A 25,379-nucleotide genomic window follows, 5' to 3' on the forward strand; every position below is an offset into this window, starting at 1 on the left:
GGGGAAGGCGGGAGAGCTGACCCGCTCAAAGCTTCACATGAGCTGTCGATGCACTGCTAAAAAAGAGTAGGCCGGGGAAGAAGATGCCTCTGGCTCCCTGTTCTCCTGGGCAGCATCCCCCGTGGGGCACCGGTGCCTTGCTGGAAGGAGGGGGTACTTTGGGGGAGCGCTCCAGCGGCAGTTAAGCGCGTTTTGCACGGAGCAGGTAAGCAGCAACAGTTGCACACAGAGCGCTGGTTTTGTCTAAGGTATTGATACGCCTCCAGCCAGAGTGGGCGCGGGGGGAGGAGGGTGGGAGAGAGGGGGGTGAGGTACCAGCTGCGTTATTAAGCCTGATCCCAAACCCTTTGAAGTCAATAGAAGAATTATCCTCTACTTTGATACACTTTGGATTGGGCCTTTTAAGTCATGTGAAAGACATTCATGTTATTAAAACAGCAGCAGCAGAACACCGTCAGTTACATCTGCTTTTATTTTTTAATGGCAATGGTAGGTTTAGCCTTGGGCACTATCTGAGACTCATAAATAACCCATGTCAAGTGTAACACACCTACTGAAGAGCCACAGAAGACAGAGGACTTGGCTGTTTATCTCCCTGCATTTTTCAGTAACGAGCCACTTCTACGCTAGGAGGGGTAGATGTCCTCTAGCATTCATTAATAAAGCATCCTTAAACAGCCAGGCTTCTCCTTGATCATGCAGGGCTAATGCGATAAATATCTTCTTTCCACACTCTCCTGACAACTGAAAGACAGGAATGCAGTCTAACTTACCATGTTAGTTGTGCAAGAGTATCACAGGACTTATTTCTTGGACGCATGTGTCATGTCTAGGTACGGCACCTGCTTGCTGCCGGGATAATGAAAGCAGAGCGGGAGGCTTTCTGAAAAAGCATTCCCAGTACAGCGCTAGAGTCACCCCCCAATGAATACGGGATAGCATGAAACCCCATGGGAAATCCAGGATCACGTTGAAACATTATTCCATAGGCGCCCACATGGATGTGTGTGCAAGCCCCAGCCTGCTCGGGCAGCGAGGTGCAGCTGACGAAGGTCAGATGCCACCATGAAAATACCTTAGGGACCGCCATTTGCTCTCAGGAGTCAAAGCAGGCCTAAAGTATCTGAATCTGTTCAGCACTGCTTTTATCCAGTGTTTTGGTTTCTTTTTCCCAATGGTTCATTCCAGCAGGAAGGCCTTATGTAAATATGTATTACTGTTCACACTGATAATGTACAGATACCAGCCATGCAGCCATTGACCTATGGCACCAGCGTCTCCCACAGCAGCTGCAGAGAAGCATCAGTTTAATTCAGGCAGCACAGAATCACACTGGAGATTCACTTTAGACCATTGCATTGCTTGCAACACACCAGTCCTTGAAAATCCTGCATTTGTGTGAGCTTGCATTTGGTTTTTTGCTTAACTAATGTGTTTTATTTACTTCCACCTCTTTCCAAGCATGTGGGCATCTTGTCCGAGCCCTCCCATTTTTGGAGAGAAGAAGGGGAGGTGTATTTTTTTTTTTCTCCCCCCCTCCCCCCGCCCCCGTGTTCTTACTCATCCTCTCTCTTCCCACCTCTGCCACCTGCTAATGACCAAGGAGGGCTATCCCATTCCCAAACAGCCCAGTAGCTCTGGGACTGCCATTGCTGGGTAGTGTCATCTCTTCCCCGTTTTACTGTTGATTTAATAGCGAGGCAAAGCCAGGGCTTCCCACTTAGGAAGTTTGAGTCATGTGGTGGGGAACAGGTCTGCAACGAGCTGTGTTTGCAGTTAAAACAGCAGAATTACTGGAGACGTCTGGTCTAGAGCAGCCTGAAATGCTGATCCAAAGAGGGTTTGTTTTTAAGCTATTTAACCTCTTAAAAGAAGAAAAAATGAGGTCAACCATGAAAGGGAATTTAATAAATGCAGCTCATACATAAATATTTGCTTCTGCTCCCAAGTGGCTGATTCCTCTAGTTTCTCTCATTAAAGAGGAATACCCATGGGATGCTCAAGTTTTAAAATGTTTGTTTCCAAAGCTTTTTTAAGGACCTTACATCCATACAGTCTGTATTGCTCCAAGGCAGGGAGAAGGGCCAGAAGGGACCATCATATGCAGAAGCAGCTCTTTGACAGCTCCCCTCCTGCCTGGGTAGGGGTGCAGAGCAGACCTCCCTCCCTCCAAAAAGTTGTTACCTGCTTTCTTCCCCTCCCTACACCCTGACCTGGCAGCAAGTCAAGGTCTGTAAGGCTTTCCCCCCGGCTTCAGGAGCAGACCCCGCCATCCTCAGGGCAGCAAAATTCACGGAGGAACGCAGTGAAATAGCATCTCTGGAGCTGCAAGCCTATTTCCAGGCCACCCTGCCGCAGAAAGGGCAAGCCGAAGGACGGAGCTCAGGCTACAGCTCCTTGCGTGTGTATGGACTGGGCTGCAGGAGCCGCAAGAGGATGGAGCAGGCAGGGCTTCAGTCAGGAGGGTGCTTTAAGGGAGTGTGAATTAATCCCCCTCCTAAACCCCTGTTTAAATGGTCACAGGTTGGAAGGTATTTTAAAAGAAGCTAAAAGGCAGGCACTTCACTGCCTTATCCCTATGCCTTTGGATTTTCAAAGGAATTTGAGTACCCAGAAAGATTTTTACTCCGCAGAGGCCATGTGTTCTCAGCAGTCTCCTTTTCTTATGCTGCCTTTTCATCTCCCTGATCCCCTTCTCCCTGTTGCTGAGCCACATCTGTCTTTCCTGAAACCAAAGCCTCCATAAAACCCAGACAGTTCGAGCATTCAACCTCCATTTTCCTCACTGAGATTCAGACGTGCAAGTGACAGCCCTTTTCAGCAGAAGCCTTAGAGAAAAAGTGTTAATTGCTGAAGATTTGGGGTTTGGGTTTGCTAACCACAAATGCAAGTGGAAACAGCCTCATAGGACACAGTTGTGCTGAAAGCTGGCAGGTGTTAAATAGCACACCCAGGGCTTCAGCATCCTCTGGCTCCACAGCTTTGTGGTGGTTTCTGACTAATAGGCACCAACTTCATTTTTACCTTTGAGGAGCCTTGGCAGATACTCACTGAACCTCCTCCTTCCCCAGGGCTCAAGCCACACTAAGTTAAAACCTTAGTTAAACCCTTGGAGGCATAGTCAGTCCCACAAACCGATGTATCAAATGGGGCTGCTCCAACGACGTCTTAAAAGCAGCTTTCCACTCTCTCGCATGTGGGCAGAAATGCCAAATTCTAATGACATCTATATGAAACCGCCTCTTTCATGTCAAGCAGTTACCATCCAAGACATTGAACTGAAATTTTATTTTGACGTATGAAGTGTTCCTGAGGTTAGTTTCTTAGAGGACAGGAGGTAGTTGCTTCCAACCATGGAGAAGCAACCACGAGATGGTTGCCACCACTTTCAGAACACAGATCTTACTCGAAGACCATTTAAACATCTTCCTTCTCTCCTCAACCTCCTCTTTCCACCTCCTGCTCTTTTTCACAGATAGGAACAAAAGTTTGTTTGCTGACTTGCTGTATTTCCAGCATCAGATGCCCCAGTGGGACATCTGCACACGTGCCAGTTTGGAGAGCCAAAGCCTGGACCTGCTTTGGTTTTACAATACGGGGCTGTTGGCTCAAGCACACACACGTGATCCTGTGTCTAGACTTGACACATTTATGATCCTGTGTGTGCAACAGGCCTTTTTTAGTACAAGTTGGTTATTGGGGCTTTCAGGATCAGGAATGCGCTAAGTTTCCCTCTTAACTTCTACAAAAAATGAAACAGCCGAGAAGCTCCTGATTTTGCCAAATCTCACAGCGTTTCTGCTTATATATGAAGAGGGTTTTAAATGAGAGCTGTTTCTAGCCCTCGTGCTTCCAGCCGAAAGACCGAGTGTGGAACCTGCACATGTGCCAAAAGCCCAAACCAGAGTGGTAGCAAGGACCAGGACCACAAACTGAAGATGCATTTTCAGGTGGGCAAAGAGAGAACCAGCTCTCCCCAGTCCTGGCGATTCAGAGTGCTGCTAGTCCAAATGCAATCAAACCAGCATTAAATCTAGGACAACTATATTGGGTAGAGGTCATCTCATCCCCCCTGGCACGCTGTAGAGGAGACGTGACCAAGGCTTTCCAAGCAGAGGTGATGCCAGCAGACAGGCCGCGGTGCCATGAGTAAGGAAGGGGCTGTGTGCTACTTCTGCCTGTCTCAGGTGCAAAAACGGCTCCTTAAATGCAGCTTTTCCCATCTAGGGCCTCATCCTGCCCCATATCTCTCATCTCCTCGCCCTTCCCCCTGCACACCTGCCTCTCTCTTTTGTTGGTGGGCTTCTTTCAGCTGCCTGGGGCCAGGGGACACCCCAATGCACCACGTCTCTTTCCCTCTCTCCTCCAGCCCCCAACCCCCTGGGTGCCCCCAGCAGCATTTCGGCCAGGCTTGATGGAGGGGCAACCACTGTCAGAACAAGCAGCACCCTCAGTTTTTGTGACCGGGAACAGGTGGGGAGTGGGGAGGCACCCAGCTGGGTGCCTGCTCTCCACCAGCACATCTGGAGCCCACAGCTGGCAAGCGCCGTCAGATGGCGGTGGTTCTTCCATGCAGAGAAACCTTTTTTTGGGAAAGGGTGAGAAATTAAGAAAGCACAAGAAATACATGGAGGCTTGTAGGGGCCGACGATGGGGTGGTGTAGCTGGAGCAGGGCAGCTGGGGAAGCCATCACCACCTCTTTCTTTTCAACCCTTTGGGCTTGCTCAGGGGTAACCAGTAGCTCACCCAGCCCTCTGCTTTTGAAGGACCCTTTCAGACCAGTTTTTCACACCGTGTCCAATATACTCCTCTGAGATTGGTCTTGGGCAGACCTTCTGCAGGAGCCTGGACAACAGGTTCCCCTGCAGAACCTTTCCCAAACCCTGACAGCACGCTTCCCTCCTTCTCCCTGTCTGCCCTCAGTTGGGCCCCTTAGATGCCGCAGCGCTCGAACTCCCCCTTCGCGGATGTCAGAGCCCCAACCCTGCAGGCATTTGGGGCTGGGCACCTCGGACCCTCCCATGGCCTCCCCCAGACTGCGGGGATGTGCAGTACCTCTTGGGGCTCCTTGTATTTTGGTCCAGTGGTATAAGCATCCCTACTGCATGGCGTAGCCAAATTCATCCTCTAAACAAAATTAGACTCTTAAAATGCCATGGGAGGGGAAGAGGCGAGTACTTTGCAGGCGTTGTTAGTGTGGCACCTCTGCGTTGGTAATATTTTTTTCTTATTTTGTAAGACTTGAAACTGGGAATTGGAATTTATCAAAATGTCCCTTCTTGCACACCTGGTAAGAGGGAGGAAAAGAGTTGGTTTTTTGGTTTTTTTTTTTTACCTGCAGAATGTAAAGGAATTAAAACATCTCTGCAGATCTTAAAATCCTTATTACTCCTGCATTCACTCAGAAGCCGAAGATGAGCAGAGTTGCATTTTAAAGCCCTCATTCTGTGCCTTTGAAACAAACACTCTCTTCCTTCTGATAAATGATTAAAGTACCAGCAATTTATTTTTTAAAGGAAAAGATCACAGGAATTTCTGAGCTCCACACCCCGACTCAGGTATAAATTTGTCCTTGCTGGGGTGATACTCCTGTACTTTAACCATCGTATACTTCCTACCCTAGTAACACAGGGAACAAAAAGGTGTTGCCCCAAAATAATAAATGCAGCGACAAAGAAATTGTGGTTTTAGCAAAGTTTTCCTTATATGCTTGATATACCAATTTCCAGTGGTGACATTGTGACATTGAATCCAGGAACAGTGAATTTGGCTTTTCAGGGGTTTTTTGTGTGTGTGCTTTGGCTTTTAAAAAAGTTATTACAACCAATGTTATGGACAAACTTGAAGGTGTAAGATTTTATTCTTCCTCTGCCACCACAGATAATGAAGTTTTATCAACTCCCTTTTATTATAGTAATCTAAAACTGTATCCTGTAATAGGGTCATAAACATTTAATGAAACTCAATGCTGCATGAATAAAAAAAAGAGAGGAAGAGAGGCTTTAGGGTGGACAAATGGAGAGCAAAAGGGAATCCAAGTAGCTCAGGTGTCTCTGGTCCAGAGCCTCAGCAAATGATGCTCCTCCATCCTCATCTCCGTGCCGGTGTGTAGCCTGGACACCTCTTGCTTAATTCCCAGGCATTAGTGGGATTTTGCCCTGGGTTTAAACTTTACCATACCCCAAGTGATGTGCTGAAATGCAGCCCTGATCTTTATGAGGTTGGTTGGTTGGGTTTTTTTCCCCCTCCCATTTAAACTCTTTCTGGTATGTTCTGTGGGGACTTTTAATGTATTGTTTCATCATGAACTTAAAATGAAGGGGATGTTAATTACTCTGACACCATGAAAAGCATAAATACTGCCTAACTGACATTCACCGGTGCCTTTTAAAGAGCAGATGTATATTACTACAGCACGGCAGTTACATCAACTCTGTGCAATGACAATAGGAAAAACTGATAATAAACATCAAACTCATCTGCCTTTTACCACAGAAAAAAGAAAGTTCAAGTGTAGCGGAAAATTTTGGGGTGGTTTTGTAAATTACCTCTTGCTTTCTTGCTCTAAAACCTTTTGCCGGGGAAAGTTTTCAGGCTGGAGAAGAGAGCAAGCAGCCCACATGCTCCCTAATTCTGCTTTTGCGAGAGGCGCTTGTGACCCTGCTTTCCTCTCATGCAGGGGTTTTACCAGGACACGTTGTGAGGATTGTGAAGAGTTTGGGAAGGATGGATGCCATATTCAAATGGATCTGGAGAGCACTAGGACCTAAGTTAGTGGAAAGATGCGGAGCGTGTTTTGCTCTGGAAGGGTTCAAAGAGATTCCCTGCAAATGCGTGCAGCTGCAAAGGCAACTTCTGCAGTGCAATGATTTTATCGTCTGCTCTCAGTCCTTCAAAAATGCACACCTAAAAATATCCGTCGTTAATTTTGGGTAGCCAGCCTATTGTAAATGATAAGGTATATTCCCCTGCTGAGAAGTAGCTGATATTAGACAAAATATGATAACCTGGCCTGTTATCAAAATATAACAACATGGCCTTTGCCATACCAAAATTGGCTTATAGTGCCCTAAAACAAATAGGTATATGTAGGGGTAGGAGATTATATATCCCACTGGTTTTCTTACTGGCAAATGTGAAAATGGCCAGAAACATGATAGTGCCTTTTGTGTAAGGGCTGGTTGATGGGAACTGCTCATGCTTGGCAACATGAACCTCAGTTTGTGCTGAGGGTAAAATACACAGAGAAAAAATGATCTGGAACACTCTGATATTTGTGACTGTGGCCTTGGTTTAATTTGTTAAATATGGTGGCAAGAAATCATTGAATATTGGGGTCTGTTAACTCTGAAGAAGGAACTTGATCAGAATAAGGCAAGTAATATTATTCCTTAGTTATTCTCCATGTGTTTTCCTTTCACAGAGCTTTTGCTGGGGACTTCTTCTTGTTTCTGTCCTCTCTTCAGTCTGTTGCCATGCCTGCAGCAATGGACTAAAAGCAAGAATAAAGAGTAAAATTAGCTGAAATTTTTTAATAAAAATTTTTTTAACAGAAAATTTGAATTTAAAAAAATCAACAGTGAAATAATTTCCATTCACTGTGCTCATTTTTTTCCTCAGAAAACTGAAGACCCCAAATCCAGAAATAAGTTTCCAAAAGTAGAAAACTTAAGTTTGAGGTGGACATTTTTCAAGTTTGACTGGCAGAAATGAAAATGGAGGAAAAAAACCAACAGTTTGCGTTTTTGATGGAAAACATTCCACCAAATTGCACATTTTTCTATCTGTTGAGGTAAATTGTAGGGGATGGGTCTTCAGGTACAATAAACTTGCATAGTTTTGTTTTTTTTTTTCTATATCTCCTATTCTGAACTAATGATCTTGACAAATTTATAGTAATTTGTACTAAATCCTAGCTTTCCCCTATTTTTTTGATCTTACTATGCATGGTATAGCTTGTGGCCCAAAACAACTAATGTGATATAGAGAGCAACATGGTGGAAATTTTATTCTTCATCTACATGGGTTTCCCTTTGGTGTATCACAGGTGGGCTTTCCCCCCCCCCTTTGTTTTAGTGAAAATGGAGAACATCGTTGTGAAAAGGGAAGCTTTAAAAATAACGTGTGATCTGGAAGCATGAGTGCATAAATTATCAGAGCCACTTTCGAAATATGCATTTGCAAGTGTTACAATCAGACACGTTTCCGAAAGTAAACTGTAGTAGTTGTAACATAAATGGGTCCCCAGAGGAAAGCAATAAATAGTACAGCCACACGCTTACTATGCCTTGGCTGTGTACTTCCATTATTTATGAAAAGGTAGAAAGCAAGCTACAATTCCAGAAAACCCTTTGACCAGTGTATTTATTTTTCAAATATCTTTAAAAATAATATTTACCCCCCCCCCCCCCAAACAGAAGAGTCATTGAAAGACTGGAAATTGGCTATGGATTTTAAATATGGATGAAGGGCAAAAAATTGGGATGAGCACACAATTTCCCTTGAAACCTTGAAATCCATGATACTGCAAAAAATTATTAGAGGACTGGAAACAAACTCTTTTTCTGCACTTTATGTTGCCCTTTCTTTCTCTGTCCTTACTTCTTGTATATGTGGATTATAACATCTTTGACCTTTTTTGTTCTGCGATGGCCATGGGAGACTCTTACAGAAAATATTAAGTACTGTTACTATTAATGTGTGTGTGGGGGGTGTAATTTAGGTTGGAAGGGACACCTCTGGAGCTCATCTAATGCAGCTTCCTGATGAAAAAAAAAAGGGCTAACTTCAAATGAAGACATTGGTTTAAGTGTTTTGTTGGATTGAGATCTAAACCTGAAAATTGAAAGGAAAAAGTCTACATGTTTCATGCAGCTGAAAGGAAGGCTGAAAGACGAAGAAAAAAACCCCAACCAAATCTGCAGTTCTTATTTATCAAAGTAAAAAACAAGCAGTTATCTCGCAACAGAAACAGCTGGTAAAATCATGGAAATACTGGTTGTGAGTCTATAAACAAGTTTGCATTGAAAACAGTTAAAACTGGCTTTTGGGATTTCCTCCCTGAATTCACATCACTTATAGAAAGTGTCTGGATTGCACATCTAGACTGGATGTCTGTACCTCTGTATAAATTTTGAGATATCTCGGTGAAGGTATGGCAAGTCAGAAGGGTTGACTTTTTTCAGGGTTTCAGTGTCTGGAAGTTCTTCTAATTTTATACCGACCCCTCAGCCAGCATGTAAGCATATATAAACATACAGTGATGTATGGGTTATGTGATTAGTCTTTATGCAGCAGCACAAACTTGCTGGGTACCGTTTCCATCCATGTATGATCCCAGTGAAATATACTCATAGATGACACTGAATGGTCTCCACGTTGTCTCTCTCTGAGGGATTTCTCAGCATCCAAACCTTCAAAGGTGTTGGTGTCAGTTTGCAAAGGGCTTTGCGTTTCAGAAGTGTCCTTGAATCATTTGTTGCTATGTAGGAAAGACTACCATTTCCGTTGCTCCAGATACATCACTCAGTATTAATATGAGAAGACGGAAACATGAGTAGTAAGATACTAACCTCACAGTTTATGGCACAGTGAAGAGGTCTCACTAGGATGCAGTAGAGTGGATCTGATGTCTAGTTTTGAAGAGTCAGGTATTAATAAGATCAGGGTTGTACATCAACACCATATGCTCAATATGGACTTGGGAAATTGCAAAGCAGAGACACCCCACTATAACTCACATCCAAACAGGACTGGGCTTTCAGAATGGTGACCTGATAGCACGAGAGAGTGCAGGGTCTCTGTGTTCAAACACTTCCGCAAAATTGCACAAACAAAATGGGTCCCGTGCCTCTGCAAACATACAGCGTCTTCTTGTGCCCCCACGCTGAGAGCTGAAGCAAATTATCCCTCTTTGCAGATCTTGAATAAGCAAATACTCAGGAGGGTGATGGGGTGGGTCCTTTTTCAGAAATTGCTTTGAAAAATGAAATTTGAAAGCTAAACAATGTGAGGTTCATCTATATAAACAATTCTCTACCCCAGGAATCCCACTCTATAGAGACAAATATAGTCTGAATATGGAAAAGAATATTCAAATGGAAGCCAGCAGATAAAGCATATAATTTGTGCGGGCATGAATCGAGGTGGGCACTTACCCGTACTCTCATAATCCCACCATTACCTAAGGCATAGTCTGAAAATCCCAGGACTCTTTATTAAGCACCTTTTTTTGCCTCCCCTTTTTAACATAAAAAGCAATTTACTGACAAATCATTCCGATGTAAAGGATTTTTGCATGCCTGAAATCATGGCTAAGCTTTAAGCAAGGAAAATCAATAAATGATGTGTAGCCATCAGCCATGTGTACAGCAGCTTAGTATTATAGTAATAATGTTATCACTGCAGAAGGAAAGCGGGGGAGAGGTATCTGCTGCTTCGGTTCAGCGTTCGGCATAAGCCCCTCTCTGCAGAGGGAGCTCAGGGAGCCCAGTGTGTCCCCCCCCAGGGAGGCAGCAGGCTGTCCCCTCTGTCCTACCAGCAGCCACCACCCCTGGGACATGGTGACTTCTGGCGATGAACAGGCTCCATATTCTCCAAGTAACCTTCTCATCCTCTGTCCACGATGCTGTGCATTTTCATTTGGGAGAAAGTGTAATTCAGGCAAGATTAAAACCAAAGTGAGAAGCAATAAAGAATATTTGTACCACGAGGGACAGGTTCCTGGTTGGTGCTTTCCATAATAACTCTGCTGAAGCCGACGACCCTTCCCGGTATGTCTGCACTCGGATCGGACTTTCCCTCCAGCTCCTTCCCTGCTGCTCCCAAATGCCTGGGCAGACAGGGCATCTCTGCCTGCTCACAAATAACATCGTACAGCCGTGGGCCAAGTAGTTCTGTCTTGTTAACCCAGATGCACACCTTGTCCCTCGCTGACCCCCGTGAGAGGCTAACGCTTCGGAGCTGGGGATGGACTAACAACCGGGCTAAGTCAAAGCAGTTGGACCCTGGACTTGGGAAGTCAAGGTGGGATCTTCCTCCCTTGTAAAACTGATGTCAGGTATGTGGCGATGAGTGGCCCTAATACCTTTGGCCAGTTCCCCCTGACGGCACTGTCAGAGGTATTTGTGCTCGTGTCCCCTAAGGACCCCCCAGCCTGTGATGCAGCCTGTCATGAAGTCAGGCCATGGCCGAGAGGAATTTGTTGAGGCTGAAGTGGATATAAATAGCATGAGGGAAATACAGAGCAACACTGTGGCCTGTATTCATCTTAGAGAGGCTGCTGTCACATGTTGCCTTCAACTTATTAATTAACCAGCTATTAAACATCATCAAATAATCTTGTAAATTCATCAAGTTCCTCTAAAGCAATGCACGGTGATGTTTTGCTCACCTGGAGAAGTTAAAAGCTGAAAGGAGAACTGTAAAATGAAGTCAGAGTATTCATTTCTGAGAGGGGTCTCCAAAAAATAATTGTTTGAAATATTATAGTAGCTTGTCTATTCTTGAAAACCCTTGTGAGATGATCTGAATGTATGAGTGTTCAGAAAGGGAGGGCCCACTTTACCCCGGTTTCCTTTTTGCCTTGAGGCGGAGGCAGCTCAGGCAGTGGCACAGCCAGGGAGTGTGCACATGGATGAAGCTGCTCAGTGTTAAAAAACATTCTTCCCTGTTTAACGACAGAAGTTACTCTACACTGCCTGGAAACTGTGATAAGAAACAGGACAGCGCTTTAGAGATACCATGCTTTAAATTTTGAATAATGTACTACCAGGATGTTTAAAATAGCTAAAGTGCAAACCGATCACGCAGGCATAAAAGGGCATGCTGGTTACATAAAGTATAATAATGTACCCTTCAGCAAAGTGACATGTTCCATGTAGAATATAATGTCCTATATGAAATCAGTAACATATAAGAGAGTGGAGAAGAGTTTCAAAAACCAGGCAGGAGCAAGGAATAATACCAGAGAGTAGCACATGATGATACATGACATGTGGACAAAATAAGAGAATTGGATTGAATCTCAGGGAAGATTGAAGTTCTCCATGAGGAGATAAATATAATCTAACCCAAAGATATTTGGTAGGAAGGAGCTACTTACAAGGCAATCACGTTGGAAGTGCCTAAGTGGATTGCAAATCAGATACGAGCATGCAATGCAATTGAAAAATAAATGTATAAATGCCAATGTAATTCTGGCCTGTGCTGTGACAGGGAGACGGAAAGGGACACTTCTTCACACAACACACAGGCGACTGTACTTGGTAGGAAACATTATCTTTGGGAGCCTTGATAATAAAGCTCCAGCGATTGGAGGTGACAGCGTGACGAGGAACGAGGATACTGCAGAGAAATTAGGGATGCAGAAGAGACGGACCTCCGCTGGAGCAGAATTGAGTAGGTCTGGCTGAGTGGCAACCAGCACACGGATGGCTGCTTGCAAAGAGCTGATGCAGGTAAGTGTGGTGGACTGCAGGCACAACAAACCTGACATTGATCAAATGAAACGTTATCTTCATTTTCAGGGAAAAAATGGTCAGTAAAGCTGCTCCATCTTCCTACAGAAAGGGGTAGGAGCCCCGTCATTTGTCATGTAAAAGGAGTTTATATATCTGATTCCCAAAGGAGCGAAAGGGAGCCTGACCCTTACGTCATGCATCGTCCTACTTCATGGCAGTGGCAGTGGGGTTTGGGGGCTACCACTGACAAAGTTGAGGTGATGCGCTGTAAGGAAGAAGGGTTAAGATGAGCTAGAAGCTTGTTCCACCTCTCGTTTCTCCTGCTCTGCCCTGAAGCAAGGATTGCTCAATAGCTCAAAATGTTTCAAGTACTGGGGGTGGCCAGTGGGTGTCAGTTTTGCTCTATGAAGCAGCTGATGGAGCTTCCCTTATCTAAAGTAAGAAACTACCTCTTAAAGGAGGTAGTGGAAAAAAACCATTCCCATGGAGAAATATGAGGTCAGCCCCACAGTTTGGCGTTTTGTTTTTTTCACAGCTCTGTCTACTGTAAGAGCAGTCAGAGATAGTAATTCTCAGAGAAGTTGTCATCTTAGTTTTTCCTCTCTCAGTACCTCTGATTTTAGGGCAATGACAAGTAAATGAGGGGTTTCAACAGAGCTCTTTTGTCTTACGAAAGAAGCAGCCACCATCTACAGCCAGACAAACACTTTATTTCAAAGGGTCTTATGTGCAAATGTGCAAAAGTCTTGCACGAGCCATCTTAGGATAACCTTGGTGGAGGGTCATGATTTTGTTGTCAGTCAATTAAGACAACTCAATATAGTGCAGAAATCACTTAAAGATCAAGTCAATGCTAAAGACCTATAGCTACTTTGGATACAATTTCCATGGAAAACATCTTCAGATTTTAAGGATCATTTTCAATAGCTATTTTTAACCAAACTTCAGAGCCAAATGTGAAATTATACCCTTGTTGAATTAAAAACCATCTCAACAAAGCCAAACCAGCAGCAAGCCACTACGAAAAGCATTTATTTGCCTTTCTAATGCAATGAGTAAGCTGAGACCTGGTACTTCTATAGCGCTTCATAATAAGCTCTGTAAGTGTTTTGCAAGAGGAAAGTTTTGTTATGAGAAGACCGCTCTTTAGCAGTGTACGGACGCAATAAACAGGCAAAAGCAATTCAGAGAAGAATGTTTAAGACAAAAATTATGATAATATCTGCAAAGGTTTTTCTATTTGTGTCCTCATTCATAATGCTGTAAAATTTGAATCTTGAATCTTTATTTTTTACTTTTGTAGATTTTAGACAGGGACTTTTCAGCTGAAGTCAGTACGAGAATTTCTAGTGATGTTAGTGGTATAAGCTCAGGCCTATGCAGTGAAGAAAAGATACCTAATAAAATGACGTCTTCTTTACTCATTGTTCCACCACCCAAAATCTTAATTAGAAGAATCCCTCATGTTGCTAATAAACAGAAAGTAACATTTGTTCTTCCAGATCTCAGAAAAAAATAACGGTGTATTGGCAGTAGACAGGAGTAAAAGATTGTCTCTTTAATATAGAGACTGAATGATGTCTTCATTGATTTAAATCCCCAAAGGAGAACTAAAAAATAGAAACGCCTCCCTCTTAAAAACAAATAAATAAACAGGAAAAAGGAGGCATTTTCAAACCACAAGAATGAAGTTATGTTTTCTTTGCTTGCACAGTTATGTGTGGGTAATGCCTGGATGTAGAGAAATGTTATTCCTTTCCTGGAGTAAAATAAGAAAAATAAAACTTTGAAAAATGAAGAAATCCTCTACCACTAAATGAATCAGTCCCCTAAAAAAAGGCTGTGGAGCACTCCATCAGCTATGCTGCTGGAGTGAGACAGGGGAATGCTTAGCAATAAAAATTAACATGCAGCTTTAAAAGGCTGTGGTCAGATGTTGTTTCATGTAACACTGAGAGGAGTGTAAAAAGATGCTAATGTTTTATTTTTATGATCTAAATTGTTGCTTGTGGTTAATCAAAGTTAACCCGGCTCCACTTTAAAACTGATTAACAAATTAACTGGCCAGTTAATTTAAGGTGACTGTTTTCACAAACAAACCCCAGGACACTTCTATGATGACGCTTTTCTTACGGGCAAAAGAGGCCTACAACCCCCCTATTTTTTAGATGGTGCTCTCTTGCACACTCGCACAGCCTACATCACAGCTGTATCCAAGTCCCTGCCCCTCTCACTGAGGTGTTCCTGAGTCTCAACACAGTTGACAGAGGAGAAGAAATACTATCAGCTTTATTTTCTAGGTGAAGAACAGTATGAACATGGATATTCACCCACCGAAACTAACTAATTTAGCCAGCTGATATCTCCAGACTCCCTGTGTAGTCACCGGAGAAAGAAATGCTCCTCCAGAAAGTGACTACAAGCAGGAATCTAGTTTCGGCGCTTGGAGTTGCAATCTGGATGCATCAGCCTTTTCCATGGACTCCAGAAGCAGCTGAGGAACAGGAGGCTAAACCAGGTGCCTGTAGCAGAATACCCCTTGCAAATGGAGGGGGAAATGAATATCCTTCTCCAAAGCAAGGCATTGAAAGCAAGTCATCCACAACCCAGACTCAGGCTTAGTGCCCAGGCTGTCCTTCACCTCTGAGATGACAGCGTGTCAGCCCTTGGCTCAGCTGTGCTGCTGCTGGAGGTGGAAGGTTGGGTGGTTTTGTTTTCTCAGACAATTTTACGCTCCGACTTCATTACTCCTGAGACTCTGACAACATACCGTTTCTGCAATGATCAAAAGACCAGTTTGGATGGCAGCTTTTCACACCCAGCGCTCACTATAGTGGTAGTACTTCACACAGAACTGCTCACTCCGAGTCCATGTGTTGTATGGAGCAGCACAGAGGGGCCTAATCCCTGCCTTGCTCCCCTGGCCTGGGACAGCTGTGCCCATCCCCTGGTTCAGGTCATGTTACAGAGCCCCACACCTGCAGGAGCTGCTGTCACCCTGAAAGATGCTTTAGCTGTTTAGTCCCTGACCATCACAGCAACTAGTTTTCAATCCAGCAACAACTGCTGCCTCTCCCCGGCTCCCTACAAGCACCAGCATGATGCTGGAAAAGCAGTGAAGGAAGAGGGACAAGGACTCGAGGAGGGTGAAGTACACGCCAGTAAATCCGTGCTGACTTTTTTGTAGCGATGCGCACTGAACGGAGTCAGGGGTGTTGTTTTTGGAGATGTGGTGAGTGAGGAGTGAAGTGAATAAACAGGACATCCTTCAGGTGTTTTGAGAAAAGCCCCTGGGACCCTGAGGGAAATCATGCAACCACCCAGGTAAAATCAGGGAAAACAGCCTGTTTAAATTCCAGAGAGGTCTGCAAACTCTTGCAAGGTAAGGTGAGACGTGATCTTAAAACATGCCAGTTACTTCTCTCATGCACAGCATCCCTCTTCAGTGAAGGAGGAATGGGATGCCTAACAGCTCCTGCTGAGCAAGAGCGTACACAGTTAGACTCCCTAACTTTACGATAAGGTCAGCTACTTGTTTCCTTGTTTGAAAACTCCTACCTGTAGTTGTTCAGAGTTGAAGCTGAGCTGGCAGTGTGAGGACACCGAAGGCACTAACAGACCTTAATGACTGTGATTAGCCTCAGCTGGGGCCTCCACCCACACTCCTGCCATTGGGCCGGGAGCCCATTAAGCTCGGCCCCATGCTTTGCTCTTTTTTGGGGGCTATGTTTGGGGAGTGCTGGTCTCCTGCTTGGCCAAAGTTGTGCCCCTGCCTAGCCGTGGACCTTGCTGATCCTGACCTGCGGATTGACTTCTTGGCTTGACCTCAGACTTGCCTCATCACTGCAGACTTGCCTGAAGATCAGGATTGTTGGTTAGACCTGGCTATCATTTCTGGCCTGCCCTAATCCCTTGCTGGGGGTTGTGGGATGGACCCTGGCTGATGAGGTTCCTGCCGTGCTGGCCGGGGGCACCCCTGTGGCTCCTGGCCCCCAGGGAGGCACTGGCTCATGCTGTGCACTTACAGGTAGGTTGGATTCAAAGAGAAAATGTCTTTATTCCTCAATTCTTTGCCAAGCTTTAAAGAGGGGTAGTGGAAACTCTTTTCACATTCAGAATGTATGTGTAGGGTGGCCTTATCTATTCTATACTTCACCCAGGATGAGAGCTATGAATATAGCTGTAGTATATCAGGTTGAACCCAGAAGGTAAGTGTCAGAAGCCTAACAAGACCTGCTCCCATGATGTTTGCAGCCCAGTTTGGTAGAAGTCTTCTGTATTGTAGAAGCCCCTTGAAAGCCAAATGGCAACTTTTGACCTTTTGAGATTCAAACTTTATGTTAATCCCGTCATAGAGAAATGGAAGAACTCTATTCCCACCAAATTTTCAGATGTTGCAAAGCCACGAGCCCAGTCATTTGTCACTGAATGTTCCCTGGTACTTGGCAATAGTCAACATAATTGACGCCTATAATTTTGCCAAATTTCAGCTCAAGTAAGAACTGTCTATCCACCTAAATGCCTTCAGCAGTTCCAGGAATTTAAATAGATCCAGTATTCTTTTATATCAGCTGCTTCATGAACTTCATAATTCTGTGTTATTCACTGTTCAGTATTGGATGTATGCATGTCTGTTGGTACTGTGATTTCCAGCCATAAGCAAAGCAAGAGTTAATTCTTATTTTTGTTGAAGTACTAAGTGGGAAGCTAGGTCATGCATAAATCCTCATTGTGCTAGGTGCTGTACAAGCAAAGAATAAAAATGATCCCAGGCTCAAGGCTTCTCTGTTAGTAGCTTGTGTCATAATTAAATTTTGTTAGGACACTTTAGAATTGCCCTTCCTCATAAATGATATATACATTTATATCTCCATAATAAAAGAGAAACCTGTACACTTTTATTATTGATAATAAAACAGAAAATATAATACTATTTTCCAAGTAACTTGGATATGGCAATTGGAATACACAGGGGTGAGGGAAAGGATCTTTTTTTCTTGTATACTTTTGGGTTATATACACCTAAAGTCGTCCACTTTATAGAAGAAGGAGGAAGTATTTGTCGTGAAAATTGTCTCTCACAGAACACACTGAATTCAGGTGGAAAGTACAGAGCAGGAGCTGGTGCCCTTTTAAGAATCAAATATTGTGTCTTCGTGAATAAAGCTCTGAAAGTAAAGATAAGAGAAGAAAATACAGCAACCATGTGATATATTAGCAGAATGTTTTACAAAGTCCCCCACAAAGCATCCGCTGCTCTTGAAAAGCCTAACCAGCCCAAGTGAGAAACTGTTCACAAATTTAGTATTCAGATTACATACTCTGCCTTTTCAACTGCTCTCTGTACAATGAATGCCTGTACAACTACAGTAACAGACACAGATCTACAGTTTCTGTGGCCTTTGAGCTATTATGAGTATTGTGCCTCTCCATAAATTACATCTGCATGTCCTGAAAATACCAACTGTTTTAATAGGAATTAATCTATAGGCTTTTATCTTGGTGAAATACAAGGGGTACAGTATGTTGTGTCCCTTTTAAAATTAATAGGGTATGCTCTGAAGATATTCAAGGATGTTCATTATTTTCTTTATAGGTCTCTTTATTGATGCATATAAGCATAAAACAGTGCTTTATTGTAGTAAAGAGTAGGAGAAGGTATAATGAATAGATTAGTCCTTATATGGTTTTTTAGACTGCCCAACACACAGTAAGTAAAGAAAGGTCTACATTTGTCCTCTTCAAAGTATATTGGGATTTGATCCAGTTTGTCTTCAAAGTGTCCCTTCTGTGGGTAGAGAAGAGAGAGTTCAGTCTAAAGGCAAGAAAGCTGACACAGGGGTCTGCCGCTCTGTGGTGTTCATAGCTGTCCAAGGCAACAGTGTGTTAGGTATGTCTTTTTAATTTGCTAAATCTAAATAAAGCTGGAGCTTTTGCTGCGATTAACTACTATTTATGTGAATACCTAATACAAGCTTTGGGGGAGTGAACTCCTAGACTACCTTGACCATACACAGGCATATAAAAAAAGGATTAGATAATTTAAGCCAGAATTTACGTAAAAGCATTATAGCTGTTTTGAGTGATAGTTCTCACACACATGCATGTGCATATGCAGGCATATATATGGGTTAAATGTTGCATATTTTGCTAAAGACGGGCTGAGCCCATCACTGACCTATCAAAGCATGTTACTGACAAGTGATAAGGAATTAAATTCTCCTCCCAGGTTCCCTGTGAGATGGGGGAGCTTTATTATCTCCAGCACACAGGAGAGGAGGACTGAGGCCCATGGAGACTGAGCGAATGTCTGGATGGACATCATGGGTCTCAAGAGTAGGTGGCTGTTGGCACAGCGTGTGATCCCCAGGGCAGCTGGGCTTGTGCGGCAGGACACTGTCCCAGGGTAGGCAGGGCTGCATGAAGGCTGCTTAGGTCTTGTCAATGGAAATGGAAGGGAAAGGGGCTGCCCACTGGGCTCACAGGAGCTCCAGGGATGGCTCTTTCAGAGATGTGCTGAAGTGACCTTTGTAATATGGCAGAAGTCCATGGCAAAGCTGAGAACTGCACTTGGGGAGTTGCTTGGCAGAAGAAAAACTCTCCTTGCATATTTGCTGCATTTTAGAAATGGAGAAGTGAAACGCAGAGAAATAATGACTTGGCTGAAGTTACGTGGAGGACCTCTGACCATGGTTGGATGTGAATCCTGGTTTCCTGATCCCCAAACCATCACTGGGTCCTCAAGATCATGACAGCTGCTCTGCCGAGTATCATTTGGGGGCAGGTGTGTGGTTGATGTTAATCACTGTGGAGCTCTTGCTGCAGCCTCTGAGATGAGTTTTGCATTGGAGCCAGTGATTCACCCCTGTGTTGCTGTAGCGAAGATGCGCTCATCTCTGCAGTCCTTGGAGTTAACAAGCTGATTTTTAAAGGCAAATCCTTTCACTTTATTCCCTGTCCCTGACTTTTCCTTTGGTCGCTCCTCCTTGTTTTCACAGCTTCATTTGGTTTTGAAAGCTTATGGAGCAGCAGGATTAAAAAATCAGAAATAATTATGGTAGAGGATGGGTCTGGCTTTTCCCATCAGCTTCCATGGCTCAAGCAGGTTCCAGCAGCTTTGGGAGAAAAGCTGTTAGCTATTAAATTATTACCTGTAAGGAGAGCCAGCTGGAAGCTTTCAGTTTTCAACATTTTGATGAAAAGCACCATAAAAATCTTGACAACAAGACTTGTAGCATTTCAGTGACATGTTTTGCATTTGTCCCTGCTTTTCAATGGTCTGTAAAAGAGATCAAAGGCTTCAAAACGCTGCCGAGACCCGTATCTCAGGAATTTTACCCCACCCCCTCAAAATGAGGCGGGGGGGGAGGCAGACCCCAAAGTGTGTGCCATTGAGTGAATTCATTTGGACAGCTTTTGGGAAGTCACTTTCCATCTGGAGGAGGATGTCCGCAAGGAGAGTTATTCCGGCATAAACTGTTATGGTATAATTACACAGCTATAGCTATGCCAGTCTCTCTTCTGATGTAGGCAAGCCAAGTCTGGTTGTTGAAACGTAGGCGTGGGAAACAAGAAGTCTGCTTTCTAGGCTCAGCTCTGAGTGCTCTTTGTGGCCTTGGGCCAGTCCCCTAACCTTTCTGCCTCCTTCCTATGCAAAATGAGAAGAGTTAAATTAACCCACTTCACAGATGTGGCGTAATGACTAATTGGCTAAAATTTGTAGTGCTGGGGAGAGAGCTGTCTATTAACTTCAGTGTCTTTGGCTGGCTGAATAATTTAATGTGCTTTTAAAAGTGGAGTTTGTCTCCCTCTCTCAGGACAGGGTGGCTCTGCCACCACGAAGCAGAATGTCATTTGATGTGAAGTGGCTGAGCTAATTAAACCTGGGTTTTACTTTACTGCCTCTAGCAACAGTATTGTGCTCACATGTAGCTAGAGCAAGAGTTAAGGCTGCAGTTAAGATTTTGCCTGAAAGCAAAACTTACAGGTACCTAGAGCCTTTGCGGGCTCTTGACACACAAAGAATGTGGGTATGTAGTGATGGAGGTACTGTTGTCAGTGCATGTCTGAACCTCACTGGCAAAATGCATGTGTTATTCCCCTTCGGTGCCAGTGAAAATAAAGCATAACTCCCTGTTATTCCTGTTGGGTGAAAAGGCTCAAGGGTGTACGGGCAGCTTGAATTCCAATGCTTCCTAGTGTTTGTCTGCTTAACTTTGGAAATTTAAATTTAATAACAGCTGTGTATACAATGCACGACATACACAACCAGAGCTTCTTAGCGGACCGTTAACTCTGGTGCCTAATAACGGCATTTCCACAGCCACCAGCACCCAGCAGTTCAGCTTCGATGCAGAGGTGCTGGAAGAAAAAAAGGACGATGCTATTGCACCTGAGCCAAGACCTGTCGAAGGCAAGGGGAAGCTCCCGCCAGAGAGCGTGTCGCACGTTCGCGGTTGGCACCGAAGACACGGGGCGCTGCCTTGCCGTCTGCGGTGGGTTTGGGTCAGGCCCCCGAGGTGGGACTGTGGCACTGGGAGGCGTTTCTTCAGCCTCGGCTGCGAGGCAGAGCGAGGGTTTTCCTCGGGAGAACGATGCTGTTTCTTCCCCTCTCCGCGCCGGCCCCGCAGGAGAGGGGAAACACAGCGTGGAAAGGCTTTTATTTTAGCCGGGCTTTCTCTCTGAGCCCAACTCTTACAAAAAGGAAAAGAAATTACCTCATGTTTACTTTGAATGTTCAACTAGATACCACGCGCGGCAACTCTGAACCCTTCCCCTCCGGCTGCCCCCGGGCTCCCACCGCGGCGGTTAATTTGTGTGAAGCCGATACGGGCGGGAGAGCGGCGGGACGAGGGGCGGCGGGCGCTGCGCACCCGCGGCCGCCCGGCGGTTAAAAATAGAAGTGCTGAATCATGACTCCGCCGGCAACTTCACCCGCCCGGCGGCGGCCCAGCGGCTGCCGCTCCCGGGGGGGGGGGGAGGCGCGGGGAGCGGAGGCGGGGGGGGGACGCGGGACGACGGGGTAGCCCGGTGCCCGGAGGGGGGTGACAGGGACGCGGCGGTGCCCGGAGGGGGGGGGCGGCGCGCGCGCGTGTCCGTCCGCGTGAGGCGCGGAGCGCACACGGCGGCGGCGGCACTTGTCCTCTAATCGATTGCCGAGCGTGCTGAGCGGCCCTGCCCGCGCGGGCACCCGCCCCCCGCGCCCCCCCCCCTCCTCACACCCACCACCCGCCCCCCCTCCCCGCCACCTCCAGCCGCGCGCCTTAGGGTGAGGCGCCGCGGGGCGGCTGGGGCGGGCGGGCGCGCGCCCGCGGGGCTGCGCGCGCCCGCCCGCGTGTGGGGGCGCCGGCGGCCGCGCGTGTCTGTGTGAGCGTGTCCGTCTGTGCGCGACTCTGTGTGTGTGTGTGTGTGTGCGTGTCCGTGTGTGTGCGAGTGCGTGCGTGTGTGTGAGTGAGTGCGGGCGTGCGGCTGCCGCCGCCGCCGGATCGGTTTCTCGGGGTTTGACCAGCTGTCCCAGGCTAACCCTGCTCTCTGAAGATGGAGGAAGTAAAAACAGGATTACCCTTAGCTACAGCTCCACTGCCTTAGTTTCCATAGCCAACTGCCGTGCACAAACACACCTCCACTAGGCAGAGAGAGCCGACACTAATAAAAACACAAACAAAAGGGTGATGGAAGTGATTCACTGCCTGCGCGGCTGAGGTAAATCTGCGCCTGGCTTCTTTTTATTTCTTTTTCTTTTTTTTTTTTCTTCCCTCTCTTCCCCCCCCCCCCCCCGGTCTTTCTTTCCCTGGTGGGGAGGACAGCTCCGTCCGGTGTGCGAGGCGGCTGCGGGGACGGCGGGGCTCTCTGTCTGTGTGTGGCCGTGTGTGTGTGTGTCTGTGTGGAGGGGTCCCCGAGTAAAGTGCGGCTGTGCTGCATCTCCGGTGGGCTCCGATGACTTGTTGCTGTTAGCCCCCCCCCACCCCCAAAAAGGCCCCCCCCCAATCCATCCCAAGCGGGCGGCGGGGGCGGGTGTGCCGGGGGGGCGGCGGGGCTCGCCCGGTCCGTTAGTCAGCGCCGGCCCCAACTGCCATTTCCCTCAGCGCCCGCCGCCACCTGCGGGCCCCCGGGGGGCTGCGGCCTGACGCGGCGGTGGGGGGTGGGGGTGGGGGGGCGGAGGTGGCGGTGTGGAAGAGAAAGGGAGAAAATAAAATAAAATGAAAAACGAGGCAGGACTTGCATGACTTTGACAGGTTGTGGTATGGGCGGGGAGAGGCAGGGATGAGGCGCGGAGCCCGGTGTCGCTCAGGGCCGGAGCAGCACTCCGGGGAAGTTGGCCTAGGTTTCCTGCGCGGGGTGTGAGTGCATCTGCCGGGCCCCCCCCACCCCGCCATCCCATCCCTCCCCACATCCCCTCACTCCATCCCTCCCCACATCCCCTCCTCTCCCCCCGTTTTCGTGCCGATTCGTAAGGAACCGGTGGATCAAGTTTTTCTCTCTCTCTCCCCGCTGGTTAATCGCATTGCTGTAGCACCGGCTGACCTCCCTCCCTCCCCCTCTCTTTTTTTTTTTTTTTTTTTTTTTTGTTCTTCATCTTCCTTCAAAGTATGTGCCATTCCTGAGCGAGTTTCCCCGCCGGCTCATCCCCGGGGCTGCCCGGCTCCCCGGCTCCGCATGCCCCACCTGTAAGTGTCGGGGGCGGGTTTCTTTCCCCTCTCCCTCTCCCCCCACTCTTCTGTCTCCCTCTCTTCTTAAAAAATATTTTTTAAACTTTCCCCATCTTGTTCTGTCTCCAGCCTGAGCAAAACTCTCTCTCGCCATTCGTTGTGGAGAGGGAGGTTTAGCAGCTGGGATTTGCCATCACCAGCCTAAAAATGGTGACCAAACTTTTTCTTTTCCCCCTCCTCTTCCTCCTCCTCCCCCCCTTGAAGAAATAAAAAATTAAAATCAAACCGTGTTTTAATTTCGGTTATGGATGTTTCTGTTTTTCTTTTTGTCTTCCTTTCTCTTCCTCCTCCCTTCCTCCCCTTTCTTTCCTTCCACTTCATTGGCTGGGATGATCTTTCCCTGTTGCTTCTGATGTTTCTTTCTTTTTCTCAGTGTGTGCCTGCCTACCTGGACTAGGGGGAAGATAAGGTAATTTTGAAGGGCTTGAGGAAGCGGCTTACCTGTTTTGAAAACTTTTTTTTTTGAGATTTCTTTTTAAGAGTCATGTGAAAATCAGTAATTGAAGAGAGTTTAGTAGCAGCTGGGCAGGTTGAAATTTAAGTGTTATGTGCTGAATGCCTTGGGAATTTGATCTGCTTTATACCAAAGAAGAGCACAGAGAAAAGTATTTATTTATTGGGGGAAGGGGGGGGGGAGAGGAAAGCGGGTTAAGGGAGGGGGAGGGAAGTGGTTTTGGAGACAAGAAGTGAAGCTGCCTGTTTTCCAGTAAGTAATGGAGAAATTCCAGGAGCCAGGGCTAAATATACTTGGCGATCAATACAGAAATGGCTCATTGTGAATAATTTAGCTGCCTGGTGCAGTGAGAGTTTTGAAACTAAAGGCAAAAAAGAGGCCGTGGAGGGAGAGAGGAAATAAAATTGTCCTCTGGTCATGTCATATTCTTAACTTTTCCACTTAAAAGAACATAGTTATGATTATTGATCTCTCTTCCCCCCCCCCCCCTCCAATATATATCAAATGATAGCTAGGGGGTGTCATTCTATACAGTTACTTGGGTTTCTGGAAAGTAATAGCTTGTTCTCTGTCAGCAAAGTGCTTCCAGAAACTTTTAAGATTGCTTCACACCACAAAATGTATGATCTGGGAGTATTAAGTGTGATGTTCGGCCCCATGCTGTGGCAAATAAATAGGGTTAGAGTGAACAGGTGTGTGTACAGGTGTGTGAGCGCATACGGTGGTGTGAGACAAAGAGTTGTAATGACTGTCTCGAAGGGGAATGTACACAGGAGGGCTTTATTTTGTTTAGATCAGGATGGACTCTCTTGGAGTGCGTGTGAAAAGAGCAATTGTTAATAGTATCCATCTCCTCAAAGTCTGTTTTGGCTGCGAGAGCTGATAATTGATAAATCATTACCATCCTGTCTTGAGCAAAAGTGGAAAGTCAGGGAGAAAAAACTCTCAGATCAGGTAAAAATGTGAGTGGGGACAGAGAGGGGTACAGTCAGACCAAGACGATCCCGGTGCCACCTGCCCAGGAGGTAGCTGAATTTCTCTACTCACATAATTTGCAGGAAGAGTTCAGTGATTTGCAAACGAGCACATGCAGTACACTTGTGTGTTTCTGTAGGCAATGGTTGCAACAGCAGTAAAATGGGCAACTACTTAGGGCTTTAAGTAAGTTTAATCATTTAATGGTTGATACTGACAGGCGTCTTTGAGGGTGTACTTTTCTGCCTTGCAGCACTGCACTTTGACTATGGAAGCAGAGGCTGCTGATGGATATATAACATGTAAGTAGTCATTTGATTTGATTATTCTGAATTACTTTTCTTTTCCCGCTATCTTTTCTATAATGCAGACACCTGAAACTTTAGCTTCCTTGTGTATGGGGTTTGCATTGAGATTGACACTGAATTAACAGCATTTAAACATAAACTTTGTGTATGACTGAAACGTGTATGGGGATGGGTACATGGGTGAGTACCTCTAGCTTTAAATATTTGCTGAGGATGAATGAACTTTGCAAATGAGAGAGACTTCATCTTCAGAAATTCAAATTGCAGCCAAAGACTTTTTATGCCTTTCACTATGAATTTCTCCTGTTTTCTGTGTCAGGGTTTGTGTAAGTTGTTTAACTGTCAGTTAACCCAGACCTTTGGGGGGAAGGTCTGTACAGTGAAGTACTGTTTCAGTCTTCTCCTGCTCAGCCTGGATTTTTGGTGTCCACAAATGGAAAAGTAATCCTAACTTCTTGAGACAGAGCAGCT

The 25,379-nt window shown here is 45.8% G+C and overlaps 1 protein-coding gene across 8 annotated transcripts in view; it reads left to right on the forward strand.

Moving 5' to 3' along the window:
- Window positions 1-21,786: 21,786 nt before the first annotated feature.
- The window catches only part of IKZF2 (IKAROS family zinc finger 2), a 112,056-nt gene continuing 108,463 nt past the window's right edge, over window positions 21,787-25,379 (forward strand). For 4 of the 8 annotated variants that reach the window (XM_052792738.1, XM_052792744.1, XM_052792741.1 and 1 more), the window contains exons 1-2: window positions 21,787-22,164; window positions 24,854-24,902. In XM_052792738.1, the coding sequence (XP_052648698.1) occupies window positions 24,869-24,902 (34 nt within the window). In that variant the 5' untranslated portion in view covers window positions 21,787-22,164; window positions 24,854-24,868. Of the gene's footprint in view, window positions 22,165-22,898; window positions 23,130-23,544; window positions 23,581-24,853; window positions 24,903-25,379 lie in introns of those variants that run through there. The other 4 variants (XM_052792739.1, XM_052792742.1, XM_052792740.1 and 1 more) reach the window with 2 other exon arrangements.

Source organism: Harpia harpyja, chromosome 7 (assembly GCF_026419915.1).
Source record: "Harpia harpyja isolate bHarHar1 chromosome 7, bHarHar1 primary haplotype, whole genome shotgun sequence".
In the NCBI taxonomy this organism is placed as follows: domain Eukaryota; kingdom Metazoa; phylum Chordata; class Aves; order Accipitriformes; family Accipitridae; genus Harpia; species Harpia harpyja.